Source organism: Primulina eburnea, chromosome 8, assembly GCF_022965805.1.
Source record: "Primulina eburnea isolate SZY01 chromosome 8, ASM2296580v1, whole genome shotgun sequence".
Taxonomy (NCBI): Eukaryota; Viridiplantae; Streptophyta; class Magnoliopsida; order Lamiales; family Gesneriaceae; genus Primulina; species Primulina eburnea.
In genome coordinates, this window is record NC_133108.1 from 361,106 (window position 1) to 385,593 (window position 24,488).

Sequence of the window (24,488 nt, forward strand, 5' to 3'; positions counted from 1 at the left end):
TAGACCTATTGTTTCTGATGATGATGATATAGATATCCTTGGCGAAAAGTTGGAGTCCACAAGCCTAGATGATGTTCCTAAAGATCAAGAGGACGCACCTCTTCCGAAGGAGTGGACTACACACAAGGATCATCCCATGGACCTCATCATTGGTAGCCCATCGAAGGGAGTATCTACTCGCTCTTCTAATATGTGCAATTATCTTGCTTTTCTTTCTCACATAGAGCCTAAGAACATAGAAGAAGCTTTACTTGATGATTCTTGGATTATTGCTATGCAAGATGAACTAAATGAATTTAGAAGGAATAAAGTTTGGAATCTTGTACCTAGACCCACTGATAGACCTGTCATAGGAACTAAATGGGTATTTAGGAACAAGTTAGATGAGCATGGTACAATCACTAGAAATAAAGCTAGGCTAGTAGCTAAAGGATATAGTCAAGAAGAGGGAATTGATTATGATGAGACTTATGCCCCTGTTGCTAGACTAGAATCCATTCGCATGCTACTTGCTTTTGCTTGCTCTAGAGACTTTAAATTGTTTCAAATGGATGTTAAAAGTGCTTTTCTTAATGGTGATTTGAAAGAAGAAGTGTATGTTGAGCAACCTGTTGGTTTTGAAGATGTGCACTTATCTGATTATGTGTATAAACTTGACAAGGCTTTGTATGGTTTGAAACAAGCTCCTAGAGCTTGGTATGAGAAATTATCTACCTTTTTGTTGTCTAATGGTTTTTGTAGGGGTAAAGTTGATATTACCTTATTTACCTTGACTAAAAATAATGATTTGCTGATAGTACAAATATATGTAGATGATATTATTTTTGGTGCTACTAATGAACACTTGTGTAGAGATTTTTCCAAGCTTATGCAGGATCACTTTGAGATGAGCATGATGGGCGAGCTCAACTACTTCCTTGGTCTCCAAATCAAGCAATGCAAGGATGGTTTATTTGTCAACCAAGGGAAGTACATCAAGGATATGCTAAAAAAGTTTGGGATGGAGTCTTCCAAAGCCTCATCCACACCTATGAGCACGACAGTCAGACTCGACAAAGATGAGGGAGGTAAACCTGTTGACCAAAAGTTATTTCGTAGCATGATTGGCTCCCTACTCTATGCGACTGCTAGTAGACCTGACATTATGTTTAGTGTTTGCTTGTGTGCACGATTTCAATCATGTCCAAAGGAATCACACTTATTCGCCTTAAAACGCATTTTCAAATACTCCAAATCTCGGATTATGGTATTCTAAGAACTCATTTTTCGATTTAAAAGCTTACTGTGATGCCGACTTTGGAGGATATAAGGTGGATAGAAAGAGCACTAGTGGAACTTGTTTCTTTTTGGGAAATTGCTTGGTGTCATGGTTTTCTAAAAAGCAAAACTGTGTTGCACTTTCAACGACCGAGGCCGAGTATATGGCTGCCGGTAGTTGTTGTGCACAAATTCTTTGGATGAAGTATCAATTACTCGACTGTGGTGTTACTTTTTCAAAAATTCCAATCTTTTGTGATAATACAAGCACCATATGTCTAACAAAGAATCCAGTTCAACATTCTCGTACTAAACATATTGACATTCGACATCATTTCATTCGTGATCACATTGAGCAAAATGATGTTGAACTTCACTATGTTGACACCAAGAATCAAATTGCTGATATTTTTACAAAACCACTAGATGAATCTACTTTTACTTGTTTGCGTGGTGAACTTGGCATGATTGAGTTGTAAACACTAGTCGAATACTCTCGTACATATTTGTTAAATTGAGGGGGAGTATTATTAATGTGAGCATTATAATGTCGGATAATACAAATTAATTGTATTTATCCATAATTATGGCTCAACATTCATTTATGTGCTAAATATTTTAAAATTTAGGTGTTCCTCATCTTGGCTACTTCGGAATCCACCGAACGTGTTCGGATCGTCCGAACCGAGCCATAGAGAGTCACGGGATGCGGATTCTTAGCTTATGTTTTTGTTATCTTTATGCATAATTGTATAAAAGACTTGCATTTATTAGTTGATATTTTACATGTTTATTTGTCTCTCTTTATGCTTATGTCTTTTTTATTATCGCAAAAAGGGGGAGAATTTATTTGGTTAAAATTGCTATTAATTCAACCTCTTAGACTTGTTATTTGATTAAGGGGGAGTTATTTAATAACATTTAGATTATGTTGATTATTGTTTCTCAATTTTTAACCAAGTTTTGTGATCATCAAAAAGGGGGAGATTGTTACGCCTTAAACGCATACAAATCTCGAGGATGAGATTAATGTTTTTAATGCTGTAACATATCCCAAAGTTTTTGTTTTGATGATACCAAAACTTGGCTTAAAAATGTACTAATGTTTTATATTGAGGCATGCAGGAAACTAAGAACAAAGTTAAGTTCGGAAGATCCGAAGTTGGTTCGGACGTTCCGAAAAGGTGCCGATCAGAATCAAAGTGGAAGCTGTTCGGAAGCTGCGAGGAGCCAGTTCGGACGGTCCGAAGACGTGATCGGACGTTCCGAACACAAGCAATCAAATCACTTGAATGCGGAGACAAATTGATCTGACTGTTGATTGAGTAAGATTTCGGACGCTACGAAGGACATGATCGGACGCTACGAAGTGTTGAAGATTTCAAATCTCTGGAAACGCGGGAATGTTCGGACGGTACGAACTTGAGTTCGGACCTTCCGAAGCTGGTCATACACTGTCTGAAAGAACCGTTCGGAAGAAACGAAGCTGGATCGGTCCCTCCGAAGCGTATGTTCGGACCCTACGAAGTCAAGAACGGACGATCCGAAGTCATCCCAGAATTACGCAAATCACATCGGACGTTCCGAATCATAAACAGAAGATCCGAACCTTGGCGTCCAAGACTAGTATAAATAGGCCTTTGAGGATGCATTTTCAATCATCCCACTCCACTCTCTCTTGTCTCTTACAAAGCTTTCTACTATCTCTTGTGTGCGTTGATTAAAAGAGTTGTAATATCAAAAGAGTTGTAGAAAAAAAGTGAAAGTAATACTCTCGAGTGGGTTGTAAAGTTCGTGGCTATCCTTGGAGCCCTCAAGGCCAAGTAGACGCATCGAGGCGTGGTTGTAAAAGCTAGCTTGGAGCTCCTAAAGCCAAGTCGATATAGTGATACCTCGATCCTCATCGAGAAGGGGAGACGTAGACGATTCTTCGTCGAACTTCCATAAACATCTCTATCCCTCTTTACTTTACGCATTTACTTTACTACGCATTTATTTTACGCACTTACTTTATGCATTCATTTTATTTGTGATTGTCCCTCAAGTCTTCCGCTTGCAATTTTTGCAAACTCGTTTTAAAAACGCTAAAGGGCCTAAAAGAACCTATTCACCCCCCCTTTAGGTTCTTCAGTTTATGTCAAATGTTTATGGAATTTTAAGATGAAACGTTAATGCTAAAAGATATGTTGTATTCTTGGTTTAAAAGAAAAATGATTTATATGTGCATGAATTTGTATAAGTGATGGAAATACAAAATGTTGAAGGAGGTGGATTGATTGTGACTGATACGATGATACGATAATATGTAAGACCAATGCTTAATTGACTGGTAAAAGTGTTGCTGATATCCCCGTCGCTCGGTACCGTGGTAATACATAGATAGATCCATCGATCTTCAGCTAATACGAAAGTCACAATTGAGGATTTGAATTCAATAAAAATTGAAACATATACGTATATGATGAAAATAAATATTATATGATATGTTGAAAAAAATATATATTAAAGTTTATGTTAATGAAAAGCTATTTTATTAAAAGTATTTTCACTATTGCTTATGAATGTATATGTATTACTTGCTCTCATGTTTAAGGTTTGCTGAGTCAATAGAATTACTAGGTGTGATCGATGCAGGTGAGCATGAGATTGATGTTAATGGAGATCTTGATGGTTGATCTTGTTGGACTGAAGGTGCACACAACCCGAGGACCGTCGATGGTTTCTGCAAATAAAATAAGTTTATCATTTATGCTTACTTAAAGATTTTTATGACTTATGATGCTTTTGAGAGGTTTTGAAGAGGATGTTAGAGTTAAGTTTATTTTTGAAATAATATTAGTTTAGGGTTGGTCGACATTTTACGACTTTATGTTTTGAATTATTTTCTTTTGGATTTTCAAATAATGGTTGGTTGATTTATTTTTAAAGGGTGCAAAATATTCATATTTTAAATGTTTAGTGTTTCGGCCGAATGAATTAGGAAGAAAAAAATTCTAGTATTTTTTAAGAAAAACGAGTAGTGGGCGTTTCAGTTCGTAATAGAGCAATATTCCTGCAAAGGGTTGTGCCACCGACAGTTCCGGAAAGCTCAGTCGTCAAGCCTCGAGTTTGTAAGTTTAAATGTTTTTAATTTTATCACCTGCATGTTTACATAATTTATACGTTTAAGCCACATATTTAAATACTTTTTGAAGTTAAATGGTATTTATGTTTAAGTTTGCATGATATGATTTTTATGATTAAAACCTGCATGGTTGAATGTTTTTTTTAGTTTTTTTTTTTTTTGTATGTTACGATATGAGATAAAAAAAAAAATATTATATGATTTTCATGCATGCTGGCTTCGTAGTGGAATCGGACATGTTTAAGAATTTGGATAATGAGTGTTAGGAAATGTTAAAAATGATTTGACTATATTCATTTTTGGGTTTTAGTACCGATGTTCTACTTTTTGGGTCATAAGTTAAACATGAAGATTATGAATGCTTTTGAGACATTTAGATTTTCTAAGAAAATACTGATCCGTGGTTACTAGTTGAGTTAATTTTTGAGAATTTCATATAAGAAATAATGATTCTTATACTGCGTCGGTCTTTAGAAGTATAAAAATGTACAATTTGGGATTTTAGGTTTTGATGGAAATATAAGATTGATTATGATAATTGATTTTGGGTTGAATAACCTTAAAATTATTGAACTTTATTTTATGAGAAACCTATAGAATGAAATTAGGAATGTCAAGAACTTATGGGTCAATTGTAGAATTTTCGAAATTAATGACCAATTGGATGATTTTAATTTTGCAATTGTTAAGGAATTTGGGGACTAGTTTAGCAATAAGTGAGAATTGAATGGTTTAAATGATAGGAATTTTCGATGATTTATGCTTTAAGGGATATTTAGGACCTTGAAATATCTTTGTTATAAGGTTATAAGGAATGATAATCAAGGACATTGTATGACGAATCAATATTGGGTTTGAAAATCTAAGAGTTAGTGGAATAATGTTGTGGTAAATTAAGAATTTAGATTGATGAAAATTTAAGTTAAAGTTGATCAATTAGTTAAGTTATAGGATTAGACATTAAGTTAACATATTTTTGGGGAACTTAAGGTTTGATGTATCAGAAATTTTAGTCATGATCTGAAATGTTAAATCATACCTTTGTTAGAGTTAATTTTTTTCTAGAAAGTTGAGTATCATTTATGGTTAGTTTACTTGAAAGACGCATGTAAGAATTGAGATAGACACTATGTCTTGAGGAATTTTTGAAAGTTATTAAAAACCTTGGGATTACGTGGATATGTGTGTTAGAATTGTGTTATCTAAAACTATTTGGGTTGTCTAAGTTTGAATTACAACTTTATGAGACACGTGTGTATATGAAAATTCGGGGTGAAATTTAAAATTTGCAGCAATTTTACATTTGGAATGTATTTATAAATAGTTAAGTTATGTTAGTTTGGTACTGTAACATAAAGATTCGATTCAAAGATATTGGACTAATACTATTATGGTAATTATTAAGTGTATTACCCAGTATAGAAGTCGATTAGTAAATTTTGATGCTAAGATCTCTTAAGTTGAACTACATAAATGCTAATATTTGAATTTAAAGCCTCAGCATACCTTGAGTTCCATAAATTTAAGAAAAGATGCCTTTGGGATTTTAATGTTGAAGTATAATAGGCGATGAACATCTTGGGTACTGTATAAGGAAAGTAAGATACGATAAGTTTGAAACTCCATTTTTAATACTGAGAATTGTGAGAAAATTCGAAATTCGAAGTTATAATAAAATAGAACTAAGTCATCATAAGTCATTTTAAGTCACGATTCGCAAACGAGGATTTAGAAGGCAAATTTAATTAGGATGGGAGAAATAAGGACACTCTAAAACTTATTTTATCTGAGTAGCGTAGCGTAAACGTGAATTACTGGGATATGAGAATTTAGAGTCTAAAGTTTTTGATTATTGAGGATAAGCGAATTTCTGGGACGAAATTCAACTTAAAGGGGGTAGATTGTAACGTCCCGAAAATTTGAAGGTCCACGTGAACCACATGCATGAAAGTTGTGAAATTTCTTAAGTATTTTAATTAAATTGTTTTAATTGCATAAATTGATTATGGTAGGCATGTTTACATGTTTAAAATGTAGTTTATATTAGAATGCATAAAACTGTGTTTTTAAAGGCTATTCGAGACGCGATCGATGAACGGAGACCGGAGACCATATGTGAGAAAATATTTTATTAAATAATTATTTTTAATTGTTTAATGTGTTGTGTATTTTAAATAGAAATTTTCGAAAATGATGTGTTTTTATACGCCGAATCGTATTTTAAACCGTTAATCGATTTTCTATAAAAATTGAGAACTCAGCTAATATTTTCACAAACTTTCCTGAACAAAATATTTTAAATAATAACTAATGAGCCTATTATATTAGGTTAATAGGCCTAAGCTTGCACCATGGGTTATATATAAAACATAAAGCCAACAAAACCTAATCCCACTACACAAAACTCACGCTCCACCAGCACAGACATGAACACACACAAATTTGAAGGCTTTTCACGTGAAACTTTAAGAAAATTTAGCAAGGTTCCTCTCCGTCGACGTTCCTCGCATCGCAAGTTGATTTTCGAGCGTAATATACGCAAAGGCACACCTTAATACTCTTTCAAATATCTTTCACACCATATTATGTATATTTGATTATCCTTGCATAAAAAATATGATGCACTATTTTTATTTTCGTTTTTATGGCTTTATATACATAAAATTAGAGTTTTTTTTTTAAACTCTTCCTAATGATGCACAAAGAGGCTTCCATGGTAGGAAAACTTGAAGAGATGTTTTTCCACATATCTAAGGATCTCTAGATGCATAGGTAAGGGCTAGACGCAAGGGAAACAAGGTGGAATGAAAATTTGGAGCATGAGGGCAAGGGTGTCAACTTTTGGGGGAATCTAAGGAGGGAGCTGTGCAAGGGCTTACCAGGTGAGGGGATGGGCTCATGAGGGTCCTAGCCATGAGCCATGGTGGTCCAAGGACGACAGAATGGTTCAGGAAGGAGAGGCGCTCGGCTCGGGTTCATCAAACCTGCGCGCATGATGGTTAGGGACTTATGGTGCATGTTCTCGTGCATGGGCCGTAGAGCTAGTCTAGGATGGGTCTAAGGGGTTCGTTCAACGTCCTAGGAGGGTTAGCCAGGGTCTGGTTGGCTCAACTAAAGGCCAGCAACGAAGGAGGCACATGGTTTGAAAGGCTAGGGTTTTCGAATTAGGATAAGAAAATTCAGTAGCTGACCTAGGCTTGATTGAGGGTCTTAAATGGCTTGATTTTGGTTGTATATGGTTTAGTTAGGTGTTAATAAGCTTTGGTTCAAGTTTGGTAAGTTTTGGTTAAGTTTCGAGTCAATACGAGTCAAAACCGGGATGCACATCTAAATTTAAAAACAAATTGAGAAATTAGTCGAAAAGCTTAAGGTTACGTCTAAGAAATATTTATGGGTGTATTATAAGGTGATATGTTAAGTTTGGAATGATTTGGGTCGTTGTTTTAAGGTTCAAGGATAAATTGAGAAAGTTAGGGTTTCAAGAGCAAAACGATCATTTTACGCCTGAAAAATGTTAGACGTTCTAGCAGTGCCCTGAATGTTATAAATAATGTTAAAATGTTTTTATGGAATTTCAAGATGAAAAGTTAATATTAAAAGATATGCCGCATGCTTAGTTTAAAAGAAAATTGATTTATATGTGTATGCATTTTTATAAGTGATGGAAATATGAAAAGTTGAAGGAGATGAATTGATTGTGGCTGATACGATGATACGATAATATGTAAGACCAATGCTTAGTTGACTGGTGAAAGTATCGTTGATGTCCCCGCCGCTCGGTACCGTTGTAATACATAAATGGATCCATCGACCTTCAACTAATACGAAAGTCACAATTAAAGATCTAAATTCACTAAAAAGGGAAACATTTACGTATATGATGAAAGGAAATATGATATGATATGTTGAAAGGAAAATGTTAAAGTTTATTTTTATGAAAAACTATTTTATCAAAAGTATTTTCACTGTTGTTTGTGAATGTATATGTATTACTTGCTATCATGGTTAATGTTTGCTGAGTCAATAGAATCACTATGTGTGATCGATGCAGGTCAGCATGAGATGGATGCTAATGGAGGTCTTGATGGTTGATCTTGCTGGATTGAAGTTGCACACAACCCGAGGACCGTCCTTAGTTTTCTGCAAATAAAATAAGTTTATCATTTATGATTACTTAAATATTTTTTTGACTTATGATGCTTTTGAGAGATTTTTGAGAGGATGTTATAGTTAAGTGTATTTTTAAAATAATTCAGTTTATGTTGGTTGACGTTTTACGACTTTATGCTTTGAATTTACTTTCTTTTCGATTTTCAAATAATGGTTGATTGGTTTATTTTTAAAGGGTACAAAATATTTATATTTTAAATGCTTAGTGTTTCGACCGAATGAATTAAGAATAAAAAAAATTCTAGCACTTTTCAAGAAAAATGAGTAGTGAACGTTTCGATCGAATCCGAGTTCAAACAAATAATGTTTAAATTGAGTTGAGTCGAATATAGCCTAGATTTTCATGTATCCAAAATCAAATTCAATATAATAGCCCATCCTGTTTTTTCTTTTGTTTCCACCCTTTCTGTTTTAGGAGTTCCGATAAATCAAACCAAGACAATCCAAAGTGACAAAGTTGATCAAATTGCACGGTATAGATTATTTTTAGTTAATCATCATTTTGAATCAGTCTTAAAGTCAACTAAACCAAAAAATGGAATATTTCAATTGAAAAAATTAAAGCAAATCTAAACAAAACAATTATGAATATTATAATAATGATAATAATAACATATAATTGTAAAAGAAAAAACACATTTTAATTAGATATGTATATAAATTGAATTAAAACATTTTGCAACAGATATTGTAACGTTTGTTGTTGAACATATTGATTAATTAGAAAAAATAATAGAAATTTGTGGTTATGACTTACAAGAATAAAGGTTGTAACCGACGAGTTTCCGAGAGTCGCGAGTTTTCTTAGCAAAAGTGGTATCAATACCTTGTCGAGAGGATTCCGAAACTATGCTTAATTTCGAAAAATGATCACCGACGGCAAAGATACAGCCGGTCAAAGTAACGAGAATTTGTTTGACAAAGAAGAAGAAGAAATTTTGACAGAAGGTTACGGGAGAGAGAAAGAGCTTCTGATCCTTTCTTTTTCCTTCTTTATATTATTTTATATTATTTAGTTAATTAATAAAAATAAATGGGCTGGGCTTCTTGTTTGGCCTTAATTGGTTTGATTTGGGTTTTATATGGTTTAGTTAGGTGACAATAAGCTTTGGTTCAAGTTTGATAAGTTTTGGTTAAGTTTCGAGTCAATACTAGTCAAAACCGGGATGTACGTCTAAGTTTAACACAAATTGGAAAATTTGTCGAGAATCTTAAGGTTACGTCTAAGAAATATTTTTAGGTGTATTTTAAGGTGATATGTTAAGTTTCAAATGATTTGGGTCGTTGTTTTAAGGTCTAAGGATAAATTGGGAAGGTTGGGGTTTTAAAAGAAAAATGATCATTTTACACCTAAAAATGTTAGACGTCCTGACAGTGCGCTGAATACTGTAAATAATGTTAAAATGTTTATGTCAAATGTTTATGGAATTTTAAGATGAAACGTTAATGCTAAAAGATATGTTGTATTCTTGGTTTAAAAGAAAAATGATTTATATGTGCATGAATTTGTATAAGTGATGGAAATACAAAATGTTGAAGGAGGTGGATTGATTGTGACTGATACGATGATACGATAATATGTAAGACCAAGGCTTAATTGACTGGTAAAAGTGTTGCTGATATCCCCGTCGCTCGGTACCGTGGTAATACATAGATAGATCCATCGATCTTCAGCTAATACGAAAGTCACAATTGAGAATTTGAATTCAATAAAAATTGAAACATATACGTATATGATGAAAATAAATATTATATGATATGTTGAAAAAAATATATATTAAAGTTTATGTTAATGAAAAGCTATTTTATTAAAAATATTTTCACTATTGCTTATGAATGTATATGTATTACTTGCTCTCATGTTTAAGGTTTGCTGAGTCAATAGAATTACTAGGTGTGATCGATGCAGTTGAGCATGAGATTGATGTTAATGGAGATCTTGATGGTTGATCTTGTTGGACTGAAGGTGCACACAACCCGAGGACCGTCGATGGTTTCTGCAAATAAAATAAGTTTATCATTTATGATTACTTAAAGATTTTTATGACTTATGATGCTTTTGAAAGGTTTTGAAGAGGATGTTAGAGTTAAGTTTATTTTTGAAATAATATTAGTTTAGGGTTGGTCGACATTTTACGACTTTATGTTTTGAATTATTTTCTTTTGGATTTTCAAATAATGGTTGGTTGGTTTATTTTTAAAGGGTGCAAAATATTCATATTTTAAATGTTTATTGTTTCGGCCGAATGAATTAGGAAGAAAAAAATTCTAGTATTTTTTAAGAAAAACGAGTAGTGGGCGTTTCAGTTCGTAATAGAGCAATATTCCTGCAAAGGATTGTGCCAACGACAGTTCCTGGAAAGCTCAGTCGTCAAGCCTCGAGTTTGTAAGTTTAAATGTTTTTAATTTTATCACCTGCATGTTTACATAATTTATACGTTTAAGCCACATATTTAAATACTTTTTGAAGTTAAATGGTATTTATGTTTAAGTTTGCATGATATGATTTTTATGATTAAAACCTGCATGGTTGAATGTTTTTTTTAGTTTTTTTTTTTTTTTTTGCATGTTACGATATGAGATAAAAAAAAATATTATATGATTTTCATGCATGCTGGCTTCGTAGTGGAATCGGACATGTTTAAGAATTTGGATAATGAGTGTTAGGAAATGTTAAAAATGATTTGACTATATTCATTTTTGGGTTTTAGTACCGATGTTCTACTTTTTGGGTCATAAGTTAAACATGAAGATTATGAATGCTTTTGAGACATTTAGATTTTCTAAGAAAATACTGATCCGTGGTTACTAGTTGAGTTAATTTTTGAGAATTTCATATAAGAAATAATGATTCTTATACTGCGTCGGTCTTTAGAAGTATAAAAATGTACAATTTGGGATTTTAGGTTTTGATGGAAATATAAGATTGATTATGATAATTGATTTTGGGTTGAATAACCTTAAAATTATTGAACTTTATTTTATGAGAAACCTATAGAATGAAATTAGGAATGTCAAGAACTTATGGGTCAATTGTAGAATTTTCGAAATTAATGACCAATTGGATGATTTTAATTTTGCAATTGTTAAGGAATTTGGGGACTAGTTTAGCAATAAGTGAGAATTGAATGGTTTAAATGATAGGAATTTTCGATGATTTATGCTTTAAGGGATATTTAGGACCTTGAAATATCTTTGTTATAAGGTTATAAGGAATGATAATCAAGGACATTGTATGACGAATCAATATTGGGTTTGAAAATCTAAGAGTTAGTGGAATAATGTTGTGGCAAATTAAGAATTTAGATTGATGAAAATTTAAGTTAAAGTTGATCAATTAGTTAAGTTATAGGATTAGACATTAAGTTAACATATTTTTGGGGAACTTAAGGTTTGATGTATCAGAAATTTTAGTCATGATCTGAAATGTTAAATCATACCTTTGTTAGAGTTAATTTTTTTCTAGAAAGTTGAGTATCATTTATGGTTAGTTTACTTGAAAGACGCATGTAAGAATTGAGATAGACACTATGTCTTGAGGAATTTTTGAAAGTTATTAAAAACCTTGGGATTACGTGGATATGTGTGTTAGAATTGTGTTATCTAAAACTATTTGGGTTGTCTAAGTTTGAATTACAACTTTATGAGACACGTGTGTATATGAAAATTCGGGGTGAAATTTAAAATTTGCAGCAATTTTACATTTGGAATGTATTTATAAATAGTTAAGTTATGTTAGTTTGGTACTGTAACATAAAGATTCGATTCAAAGATATTGGACTAATACTATTATGGTAATTATTAAGTGTATTACCCAGTATAGAAGTCGATTAGTAAATTTTGGTGCTAAGATCTCTTAAGTTGAACTACATAATGCTAATATTTGAATTTAAAGCCTCAGCATACCTTGAGTTCCATAAATTTAAGAAAAGATGCCTTTGGGATTTTAATGTTGAAGTATAATAGGCGATGAACATCTTGGGTACTGTATAAGGAAAGTAAGATACGATAAGTTTGAAACTCCATTTTTAATACTGAGAATTGTGAGAAAATTCGAAATTCGAAGTTATAATAAAATAGAACTAAGTCATCATAAGTCATTTTAAGTCACGATTCGCAAACGAGGATTTAGAAGGCAAATTTAATTAGGATGGGAGAAATAAGGACACTCTAAAACTTATTTTATCTGAGTAGCGTAGCGTAAACGTGAATTACTGGGATATGAGAATTTAGAGTCTAAAGTTTTTGATTATTGAGGATAAGCGAATTTCTGGGACGAAATTCAATTTAAAGGGGGTAGATTGTAACGTCCCGAAAATTTGAAGGTCCACGTGAACCACATGCATGAAAGTTGTGAAATTTCTTAAGTATTTTAATTAAATTGTTTTAATTGCATAAATTGATTATGGTAGGCATGTTTACATGTTTAAAATGTAGTTTATATTAGAATGCATAAAACTGTGTTTTTAAAGGCTACTAGTATTTAACCCGTGCGATGCACGGCATGCTATTATTAAAAATTAGTGAAAAATGAATAAATATTTAAATTGAAAAAATAATATAATTTAAAAAATTAAAAATAAAAACTATTTTTCGCTAATTTAAAAAAACTTTCTTAAATATAACGCATGTCGATTAATTTTTTTGACTAATGATCACTATCATATATCAAAATTTTAGATTATGTTAGTCTAAGGCAATGACACGATTCTTATCGTGTTTAGTGTATTGATGTCGAACATCAACCTTAATACATATTTAATTCTTTAATTTTCGAGAAGCTATATGATTTTTTTTAATATGTGATAAAATAAATATTTTTAAATCACATTCAATAAAATTAATGAGAACTTTTTTAAAAATTCAATAATTTCGTCTAAATCCACATTCACAAACAATTTTGTGACATGACACGTGTTTGACACATTTGAATGATAACAATAATTGTTTCATCAATATCTTTATCCAAATGGGTTGTGATTTTATCTACAAAATATCTTCATAATATACACAACAGCCTATTATTTTGAAAGAAAAATGAAACATGTGATCATAAGTAAATCATGTATAAATCAGAAAAGTTATTTTATTAACATTTACTATGTGTTTTCCAAAACAATGTCAATAAATTTTATAAGATGTCTTCTAATAAGATGCGTACTTTCTTTGGAATTCGTTTAATCATTTCAATTACGGAGCATTTTATACTATCATGTATCCGTGACTCTGTAGCATAGAAGAAAATTATCACATTAGTAATACGTAATAATTAAAATTTTGTACAAATAGAAAAATAATATTTTTTACTCCTCGATCATGAAAGACATATTTCAAATTTAATGTCTCGTTGTTCTCGCTGTTTTCATATGTAAGTAGTTCATAACAACGAACAAATCTAAATTTAAACGAACATTACATCTTGGAAGGATTCAACTCATATATGGTGTTGAAAAGAGGAGTCATTTCAGAATTCAATTTTGGAGTAGATAAATTTAGTAAGGTAAATAGAACAAAATTGGTTTTTAATATAATATGCAATATTATATTACTTATAGTTTAAAATTCAAATAAGACATCCCAAGGGGCAAAAATTATACATTGGATGCTTTTGACAGAATTATACCATACATTAACTCTATCAAATTATGAAAATCTCAAATTGCATGCACTGGGTGTCAAATATTTCTGATTATTGAGGGTGATATACATGTTTATTGAGAGTAATTTAATGTCCATTTGAAACTCTTTTGAATCTATCTATTTTAATTCTCTTGTGCTATTTTATTTGAATTTTTAAAAAGACAATTCAAAATATATAATATACTTATGGTAAAAAGACAATTCAAAATATACAATATACATATGGTTTTGGAAGAAAATTACAATGCATTAGTTCTTTCAAATTAAGGTAATTTCGAAATAATATGCATTTGAGATCAAAAAATTATGATTATTAAATGATAATTAAATGTCCATTGAAAAACCTTGTTGTAGTGATAACTTTTAACAATCGACCAATTTTATTTTTAGAAAAAATTAATATTATATTTCTTTTTTAGAAAGTAATTTGGACAAAAAATTACTTAAAATAGCAAAATGTATTTTTGAATGATTTACATAATGAGTGATACTGAACATTGCAATCATTTGTATTTAAAATTTATTTATATATTTTTTAATTAAATTGATTGATATAATCAATGCAAAAATTTAATGTATTTTATGTTTTCAATAGAGTTTAGTTTCAATTTGAATAAAAAACATATAATACATAAATTATATTTGAATTAATATAAAAATGAATTAAATTCAAATTTGAATTAAATGAATTGATATAATCAATGCAAACAATAATTGAAGTGATCATTTATTGCAGTATATATATATATGACATTTTGACGGAAAATTATTATTTTTTGCAAAAACTCTGCTTATATATAGATTTAAATAAAAAAACATATAATTTATAAATTACATTCAAATTGATATAAAAATAATAAAATTCAAATTTGAATTAATAAAAGAATTGATGTAATCAATGCAAACAATAATTAAAATTATCATTTATTACAGTACACCTATTTCGAGATTCATTGTATTTATATCTTTCCTTTTTTAGAAATGACATTTTGGCGGGAAACTACTATTTTTGGCAAAAACTCTGTTTTTATATATATAATATATAGATTCGAGACGCGATCGATGAACGGAGACCGGAGACCATATGTGAGAAAATATTTTATTAAATAATTATTTTTAATTGTTTAATGTGTTGTGTATTTTAAATAGAAATTTTCGAAAATGATGTGTTTTTATACGCCGAATCGTATTTTAAACCGTTAATCGATTTTCTATAAAAATTGAGAACTCAGCTAATATTTTCACAAACTTTCCTGAACAAAATATTTTAAATAATAACTAATGAGCCTATTATATTAGGTTAATAGGCCTAAGCTTGCACCATGGGTTATATATAAAACATAAAGCCAACAAAACCTAATCCCACTACACAAAACTCACGCTCCACCAGCACAGACATGAACACACACAAATTTGAAGGCTTTTCACGTGAAACTTTAAGAAAATTTAGCAAGGTTCCTCTCCGTCGACGTTCCTCGCATCGCAAGTTGGTTTTCGAGCGTAATATACGCAAAGGCACACCTTAATACTCTTTCAAATATCTTTCACACCATATTATGTATATTTGATTATCCTTGCATAAAAAGTATGATGCACTATTTTTATTTTCGTTTTTATGGCTTTATATACATAAAATTAGAGTTTTTTTTTAAACTCTTCCTAATGATGCACAAAGAGGCTTCCATGGTAGGAAAACTTGAAGAGATGTTTTTCCACATATCTAAGGATCTCTAGATGCATAGGTAAGGGCTAGACGCAAGGGAAACAAGGTGGAATGAAAATTTGGAGCATGAGGGCAAGGGTGTCAACTTTTGGGGGAATCTAAGGAGGGGGCTGTGCAAGGGCTTACCAGGTGAGGGGATGGGCTCATGAGGGTCCTAGCCATGAGCCATGGTGGTCCAAGGACGGCAGAATGGTTCAGGAAGGAGAGGCGCTCGGCTCGGGTTCATCAAACCTGCGCGCATGATGGTTAGGGACTTATGGTGCATGTTCTCGTGCATGGGCCGTAGAGCTAGTCTAGGATGGGTCTAAGGGGTTCGTTCAACGTCCTAGGAGGGTTAGCCAGGGTCTGGTTGGCTCAAATAAAGGTCAGCAGCGAAGGAGGCACATGGTTTGAAAGGCTAGGGTTTTCGAATTAGGATAAGAAAATTCAGTAGCTGATCTTGGCTTGATTGAGGGTCTTAAATGGCTTGATTTGGGTTGTATATGGTTTAGTTAGGTGTTAATAAGCTTTGGTTCAAGTTTGGTAAGTTTTGGTTAAGTTTCGAGTCAATACGAGTCAAAACCGAGATGCACATCTAAATTTAAAAACAAATTGAGAAATTAGTCGAAAAGCTTAAGGTTACATCAAAGAAATATTTATGGGTGTATTATAAGGTGATATGTTAAGTTTGGAATGATTTGGGTCGTTGTTTTAAGGTTCAAGGATAAATTGGGAAAGTTAGGGTTTCAAGAGCAAAACGATTATTTTACACGTGAAAAATGTTAGACGTTCTAGCAGTAGCCCTGAATGTTATAAATAATGTTAAAATGTTTTTATGCAATTTCAAGATGAAAAGTTAATATTAAAAGATATGTCGCATGCTTAGTTTAAAAGAAAATTGATTTATATGTGTATGCATTTTTATAAGTGATGGAAATATGAAAAGTTGAAGGAGATGAATTGATTGTGGCTGATACGATGATACGATAATATGTAAGACCAATGCTTAGTTGACTGGTGAAAGTATCGTTGATGTCCCCGCCGCTCGGTACCGTTGTAATACATAAATGGATCCATCGACCTTCAACTAATACGAAAGTCACAATTAAATATCTAAATTCACTAAAAAGGGAAACATTTACGTATATGATGAAAGGAAATATGATATGATATGTTGAAAGGAAAATGTTAAAGTTTATTTTTATGAAAAACTATTTTATCAAAAGTATTTTCACTGTTGTTTGTGAATGTATATGTATTACTTGCTATCATGGTTAATGTTTGCTGAGTCAATAGAATCACTATGTGTGATCGATGCAGGTCAGCATGAGATGGATGCTAATGGAGGTCTTGATGGTTGATCTTGCTGGATTGAAGTTGCACACAACCCGATGACCGTCCTTAGTTTTCTGCAAATAAAATAAGTTTATCATTTATGATTACTTAAATATTTTTTTGACTTATGATGCTTTTGAGAGATTTTTGAGAGGATGTTATAGTTAAGTGTATTTTTAAAATAATATCAGTTTATGTTGGTTGACGTTTTACGACTTTATGCTTTGAATTTACTTTCTTTTCGATTTTCAAATAATGGTTGATTGGTTTATTTTTAAAGGGTACAAAATATTTATATTTTAAATGCTTAGTGTTTCGACCGAATGAATTAAGAATAAAAAAAATTCTAATACTTTTCAAAAAAAATGAGTAGTGAACGTTTCGATCGAATCCGAGTTCAAACAAATAATGTTTAAATTGAGTTGAGTCGAATATAGCCTAGATTTTCATGTATCCAAAATCAAATTCAATATAATAGCCCATCCTGTTTTTTCTTTTGTTTCCACCCTTCTGTTTTAGGAGTTCCGATAAATCAAACCAAGACAATCCAAAGTGACAAAGTTGATCAAATTGCACGGTATAGATTATTTTTAGTTAATCATCATTTTGAATCAGTCTTAAAGTCAACTAAACCAAAAAATGGAATATTTCAATTGAAAAAATTAAAGCAAATCTAAACAAAACAATTATGAATATTATAATAATGATAATAATAACACATAATTGTAAAAAAAAAAACACATTTTAATTAGATATGTATATAAATTGAATTAAAACATTTTGCAACAGATATTGTAACGTTTGTTGTTGAACATATTGATTAATTAGAAAAAATAATAGAAATTTGTGGTTATGGCTTACAAGAATAAAGGTTGTAACCGAGTTTTATCACTATTTCAAATTGATTTACTATTTATTAATGATCATGTATTTATTTAAAAACCAAAGTATATGCTTTTAAAAAGTCGACGGAAACTGCTGGCAATATAATTCGACGAATTTAAGAAGTAAGTTAGGTTGTCAATAATAATGAATTTATGGAAAGTTGCCGTGGATTATGGGCACTTAGTTAGGTGGACTCTCAATTATCTTTACAATATATGTTTATATAAAATATATTATTTTAAAATAAAATTTTAGAGATTATTATTATCCTTATTATTTTATAATTAGAGAAATTTTTTCTTTTTATGAATAATCACATTTAGATATGATAATTTCAGTAATTTCAAAAAATATGGTATTTTTTTTTTAAAAAAAGGTCAACGAGATTTTGTCCGGTATACATCCTCCAGATTCAGATAATAGTAACATTGGGATAGTCATTGTAATCAATGGGAGTTGAAATATTAACGGCGGTGTTGTTGGCGGTCCTGCTGGTGGGGCGAGCTGAGATCCAGCGGGATCAAGAGGCGCCGTTTAGGATGCACACGCTTTTCTCGGTGGAGTGCCAGAACTATTTCGATTGGCAGACTGTGGGCCTCATGCATAGCTACCGTAAGTCACATCAGCCCGGCCCCATCACCCGGCTGCTTAGCTGCACCGAGGAGGAGAAGAAAACTTACAGGGGAATGGATTTGGCGCCAACTCTTGAGGTTCCATCCATGAGTAGGCATCCCAAGACTGGTGATTGGTCAGCTTTTCTTCATCACTCGGATATCCCGTTTCCTTTTTCCAAATTATCTATTTCATGCTTCATTTTTCCCCAGGTATCCAGCCATTAATAAACCAGCTGGGATATTGCATTGGCTTAAACATAGCAAGGATGCCCAGAATGTTGATTGGGTGGTAATTCTAGACGCAGATATGATCATTCGAGGTCCAATTGTTCCCTGGGACCTAGGAGCAGAAAAAGGCCGCCCAGTTGCTGCATATTATGGGTAATAATACAAGCCATCAAACTGATAGGTTACTCGTGTTTTTCCACCAAATAATATGAGGGGATGCATGGGATTGTTTCTTTTGGTACGAGCCTTTTCTTTTACCACCTTTCCTTAAAAAGTTTTTCATAAAAAGAAGCGGTGTATTGGCCAGATACTTGGTTGGATGTGATAATCTTCTGGCTAAATTGCACACAAAGCATCCCGAACTCTGTGACAAGGTCGGCGGGCTTTTAGCCATGCATATAGATGATCTTCGGGCTTTGGCACCGATGTGGTTATCAAAAACCGAAGAAGTACGGGGAGATACGGCTCATTGGGGAACTAATTATACTGGTGATATTTATGGAGCAGGGTGGATTAGTGAAATGTATGGATACTCCTTTGGGGCTGCAGAGGTAACCTTTTTTGCACTAACTTTATCATAAGTTATCCAATATTTCGTGCTTCTGTTAGATATTTCTAATTTTTCTTGCAACACCACCAGTAAGCTTATTTTGAAGTAACAAGATTGGATGGGAGAAGTGATGCAACCTTGCTACTAAAAATATATTAAATTTAAGAGAATGACAAAATAATCTAATTAAAAGTTATCGAACTTCTAAAGACAAATGTAAGATAGCATGTTGAAAATTCAAAGCATGACTGTTAACTAACATAGTAGTGTTGTCTAACATCTTCAGCTTCCAGCTGCTATATCTTTCTGTAAATGTCATACACAATTATATTAACCAGAAAAAGACACATAATTCTGTCCTTATCCCCTTCCCCCGGCACCATTGAAGTAAAAATAGAGACATTCATGACTATGATTTCTGCTTTTGACAGGTAGGACTCCGCCACAAGATAAACGATAATCTGATGATTTATCCAGGCTATGTTCCTGGAGAGGGCATTGAGCCCATTCTTTTGCACTATGGGCTACCTTTTAGCGTTGGAAATTGGTCGTTCAGTAAGTTAGATCACCATGAAGACAACATTGTATATGATTGTGGGCGTCTCTTTCCCGAGCCTCCTTATCCAAGAGAGGTAAATTGATAACCTGATTTCTTGCAGCAACCTTTCCCGCCAATTTCAGGGTTTTGACTTCTTTCACTCTTATCGTTGTCAATTAGATTTAGATTTATATAATAAGTACACATTGAAAATTTGATTTTAACTAGTAGTTTGTTCGGACAATTTGATCACCAGATTTGTACACTTTCGAGTGACAAAATGCGTGGAGCTACTTAATTTACAAATATAGATTTTCTTGCCGCATCTATGTATATTTTCCTTTCAACACTAGTTAGAGTTTCAAGAATGTATTCTGGAATCAATGTATGAGGATTGGAATGTTGTTTGTGCTAAAAAATTACTGGTAGATAGTGTTTGTCACCATCCATTGTGTGCCCTACCATTTGGATAGCAGTGGGAATTCTCTCATGCTAATCAGGCAAGTGAGAATTACAATTTTATTCTTCTTTATCTGTTAACTCTGGAAAATGGCTACTCAATGGAGATGGGATACATAATGAAAATTCTTGGTGCAAATTATTCTCTATGCCTTATTTTTCTCCAGCATTTATTGTTGATTTTTAAGAGTGATTGGTATTGAACACAAAGTTGAATTGTTTAATGAAACATTCGAATTTCAAATTGGTATGGCCTGGCCTTTCCTACAGGTGAGAGATTTGGAAAGAGATCCAAACAAAAGACGGGAACTATACCTCAATTTAGAATGTATAAATATGCTAAATGAAGGTCTATTGTTGCAACATTCAGCTTATGGTTGCCCCAAGCCCACACAGTCAAAATACTTGAGTTTCTTACGGAGCAAAACATTTTCAGATCTTACTCGTCCAAAACTATTGACTCCAAAAAGTCTTCAAACCATGGAAGTGAATGTACAGAAGCAAGATGCCAATGAATCTGGAAAGACATATCCAAAAATCCATACCATTTTTTCGACAGAATGTTCTCCTTACTTTGATTGGCAGACTGTGGGGCTTGTTCATAGTTTTCACCTGAGTGGTCAGCCAGGAAACATTACAAGGCTACTAAGTTGTACAGAAGAGGACTTGAAGCAATATAAGGGGCATGATTTAGCTCACACGCACTATGTTCCATCAATGAGCCGACATCCGTTAACAGGGGATTGGTAATTTTTTTTTCTACTTTTGCTGAATATGATCACAACCTTAAGATATAATCTTGCACATGGACAAGTAGTGACAATTGTTATGGATAAAAGAGAACAAAAATTGGCATTCTCAAACTGTATGTAACATATAATGAGTGACGTTTGCTTTTGTGCCACATTCTTTGATTGGGGATATAGGACAAGACAGATGGAGAGAGCATTCTCAACTCCACCTCTAGACATAAACTATAAAAAGGTTAATAACTATCACCCATCTAAGTAATCTGTGCTTCCTTGAACTTTCTTCAGCGAACCAGCCTCATTTATTGTATTCAATTCTGAATTCTTCTCAGTGGACAATATTTTCCTAGCATGCGTGGTTTAAGAAATAGTTTCCATCTCCCCACACTTGCCCTCCTACCTCAAACGAGAGGATTACTCAGAACACATACATTTTTTATGTTTTTCTTTTCTGTCACAATCTATAGTTTGAAACTATCCTGCAATAAAAAGGAAGGGGAAAAAACTGAAATAATTTAAGCTCTCGTTTTTATTATTTTCTGTTAACCTGAGGAACTAATCACAAATCCCGAGCTTTTTCCTTTATTGTTTATGTGGGCGTGGATTTAGTTGGTTGATGGTGATCTGGGAATTATTGAAAATATTAGATACATATATCATATATTTGTTGATGGTTCTTTTTCTTTAATAGTAACTATTTATTAGTCATACTTTGAGTTACCATATCTAATCATTTCTCTTCTTTTATTGGTGTTAATAACCATGAAAGGAGTAGGAAGCTCTTTAAGCAGTAGTTTTGGTGTTTAGAAAAATGCGATGAGGTGAATCAATTTGCTGACATAATAAGGTAGAATAATATGAGGTTCTCTGTGAGGCGAAAAAGGTTCTGTTGGTATCAAATTTCAGTGCATTTTGACTCTATTGATCACATCATGAGAATACTTCTTACAATCCTCTTTCAAGGTACCAAAATTACTCCCAAACGACTATTTTGAACTCCAGTTAAAAGTGAGTTTTCCTTGATCTTTGCTGAGATCCTCGCTTGAAATTTTTTTTACACGTGATTATCTTCTTCCTAGTGATTTTTTTTTTCTCCATTAGTCAACCATAGTTACCTATTAGAAAGATTAACCTCCATGTGTTTACATGCAATTTCGCATACAGTTTTTTTTTATGAAAAAGATTTATCTTGGTATCTCCAAATATCTAAATAACGGACCCAATCCCTGCATGCCATACTGAAAAATATTTAGTGACACCTGATTATAATTTGTGCTGTGATAGGTATCCGGCAATTAATAAACCAGCTGCAGTTGTTCATTGGCTCAACCATGTAAAGACTGACGCGGAATACATAGTTATCCTGGACGCTGACATGATAATGAAAGGACCAATTACGCCATGGGAGTTCAATGCTGCACGGGGACAGCCTGTTTCCACTCCCTATAAGTACGAAAGTTTTTTTGTTTTGCTTAAACAATTTGGTGTGGGAATACATCTTCGTTAGCAAATTTCCTACAGAAATTGTTATGATATTACTTTATCATTTGACTTTTCAATATGCTATGCCAGTTACCTAATTGGCTGTGACAATGAGCTTGCAAGGATTCATACTCGCCACCCTGAAGCTTGCAGCAAGGTTGGAGGTGTAATCATAATGCATATGGGGGACCTAAGGAGATTTGCTTTGCTTTGGCTACATAAAACCGAGGAAGTTCGAGCAGATATGGGCCACTGGTCAAGAAACTTCACTGGAGATATATACGAAGCTGGTTGGATCAGTGAGATGTACGGTTACTCCTTTGGGGCAGCAGAGGTACTTATGTTTCTGTTTCATTTTTATCATATTATCGGTCTTTTTGCATCGTTTTATTTTGCAGAATTAAAATGGATGATGTCAGGCCTTGCCAAATGTGATGCATGAGATTTTGCTTGCTCAAAGTGTAACAAATCTAGTTATGAAATTCTTAAGACAATATATTCATATTTCTGGCTGCAGTTGAATTTGCGGCATGTTATAAGCAATGAGATTTTGATATATCCCGGATATGTCCCTGCACCTGGTGTCAAATATAGAGTTCTTCATTATGGCTTGGATTTTAAGGTTGGTAATTGGAGCTTTGATAAAGCTAACTGGAGACATGCAGATGTGGTTGAGAGATGTTGGGCTCGGTTTCCTGATCCTCCTGATTCGTCAATTCTTGATCGATCGGATGAAAATTTGTTCCAACGGGACTTGCTAAGCATTGAGTGTGTTAAAACTTTGAATGATGCTCTAAAACATCATCACAAGAGAAGGAGATGCGCTGATCCCATCTCCTTGTCCGCAGCCGTTCATAAGATTCCTGATCCTGATTCCTCAAACACACTGACTCGGAAGATCCCCAGTTCTGATTCCTCAACCAACCTGAGACATGAGACCCCTGATCTCGATTTGTCAACCAACCCATCTCGTCAAGCCACTGATCCTGATTCGCCGACCACACAAACTCGAGGAACTCCTAATCTCCCTTTGTTACCCTTCACAAGTCACAAATCCACCAATGAAATTTCAGCTTCGAGGAAATTTGGAAAAATTGATGGAATTGATTCCCTTGGACATACTTCCGAGCTGAACAATGAATCTCAGGGAGTATCACCACCAGTAGAGACCAGCCAAACATTCACTTCCATGAGATTTTGGATAATTGGCTTGTGGGCATTCTCAATCTTTGGTTTTGTGGCAGTGATGTCAATGGTGATTTTCAGTCGCAGAGGGTATAAAAAAAGAGGTAAAACTTTGAAGTCCAAGAGAAGAACCTCTCTTAGTCAAGATTATGGTATATGAATGAACATTATAAGTATCTCCGATATTCTTAACTATTGTAAAAAGGAAAAGCCATAAAAATTCCTACATTTGGAGACTTACATTTCTTACATATCCATTCCGTGCTGAATATTTGAGATGAAGCCTGTCAAGATTCAAGCACGAATCTTTTGGCAGCTATTTGAACTGTTTCTGATCGTTTCTCCTCCAATTCTAGACAGTTAAAGAGCTTGACAGAATCTCACAGGTTTAAACATTATATTCACTGATTCCCAGTTTTGTAATGTATGAGTTTAGACTTAAGATCAAGTTTTCCTGTTTTGAGATTCTGATTACGAGATGACTGGATAATGAACAATAAAAAAGCTTATACACGTCAAATTTTCTTCTTGTCTTGGTTATTATATGGATGTATCTCTTATTTGCTTGTA

The 24,488-nt window shown here is 33.0% G+C and overlaps 1 protein-coding gene across 1 annotated transcript; it reads left to right on the forward strand.

The window, feature by feature from the left end:
• The first annotated feature begins 18,524 nt into the window (after positions 1–18,524).
• Positions 18,525–24,488, forward strand: LOC140838131 (peptidyl serine alpha-galactosyltransferase-like). Its single transcript, XM_073204210.1, has 8 exons — positions 18,525–18,861; positions 18,938–19,108; positions 19,263–19,506; positions 19,937–20,137; positions 20,773–21,248; positions 22,536–22,700; positions 22,824–23,067; positions 23,251–24,488. The coding sequence occupies exons 1-8, from the start codon at positions 18,563–18,565 to the stop codon at positions 24,076–24,078; spliced, it is 2,628 nt and encodes an 875-aa protein (XP_073060311.1). The 5' UTR covers positions 18,525–18,562; the 3' UTR covers positions 24,079–24,488.

Coding starts and splice junctions, on each gene's coding strand:
- LOC140838131 (XM_073204210.1), top strand. CDS start 18,563: ATGGGAGTTGAAATATTAACGGCGGTGTTGTTGGCGGTCCTGCTGGTG. Junction 19,109..19,262: donor CCAGTTGCTGCATATTATGG/GTAATAATACAA, acceptor TGTATTGGCCAG/ATACTTGGTTGGATGTGATA. Junction 19,507..19,936: donor ACTCCTTTGGGGCTGCAGAG/GTAACCTTTTTT, acceptor TGCTTTTGACAG/GTAGGACTCCGCCACAAGAT.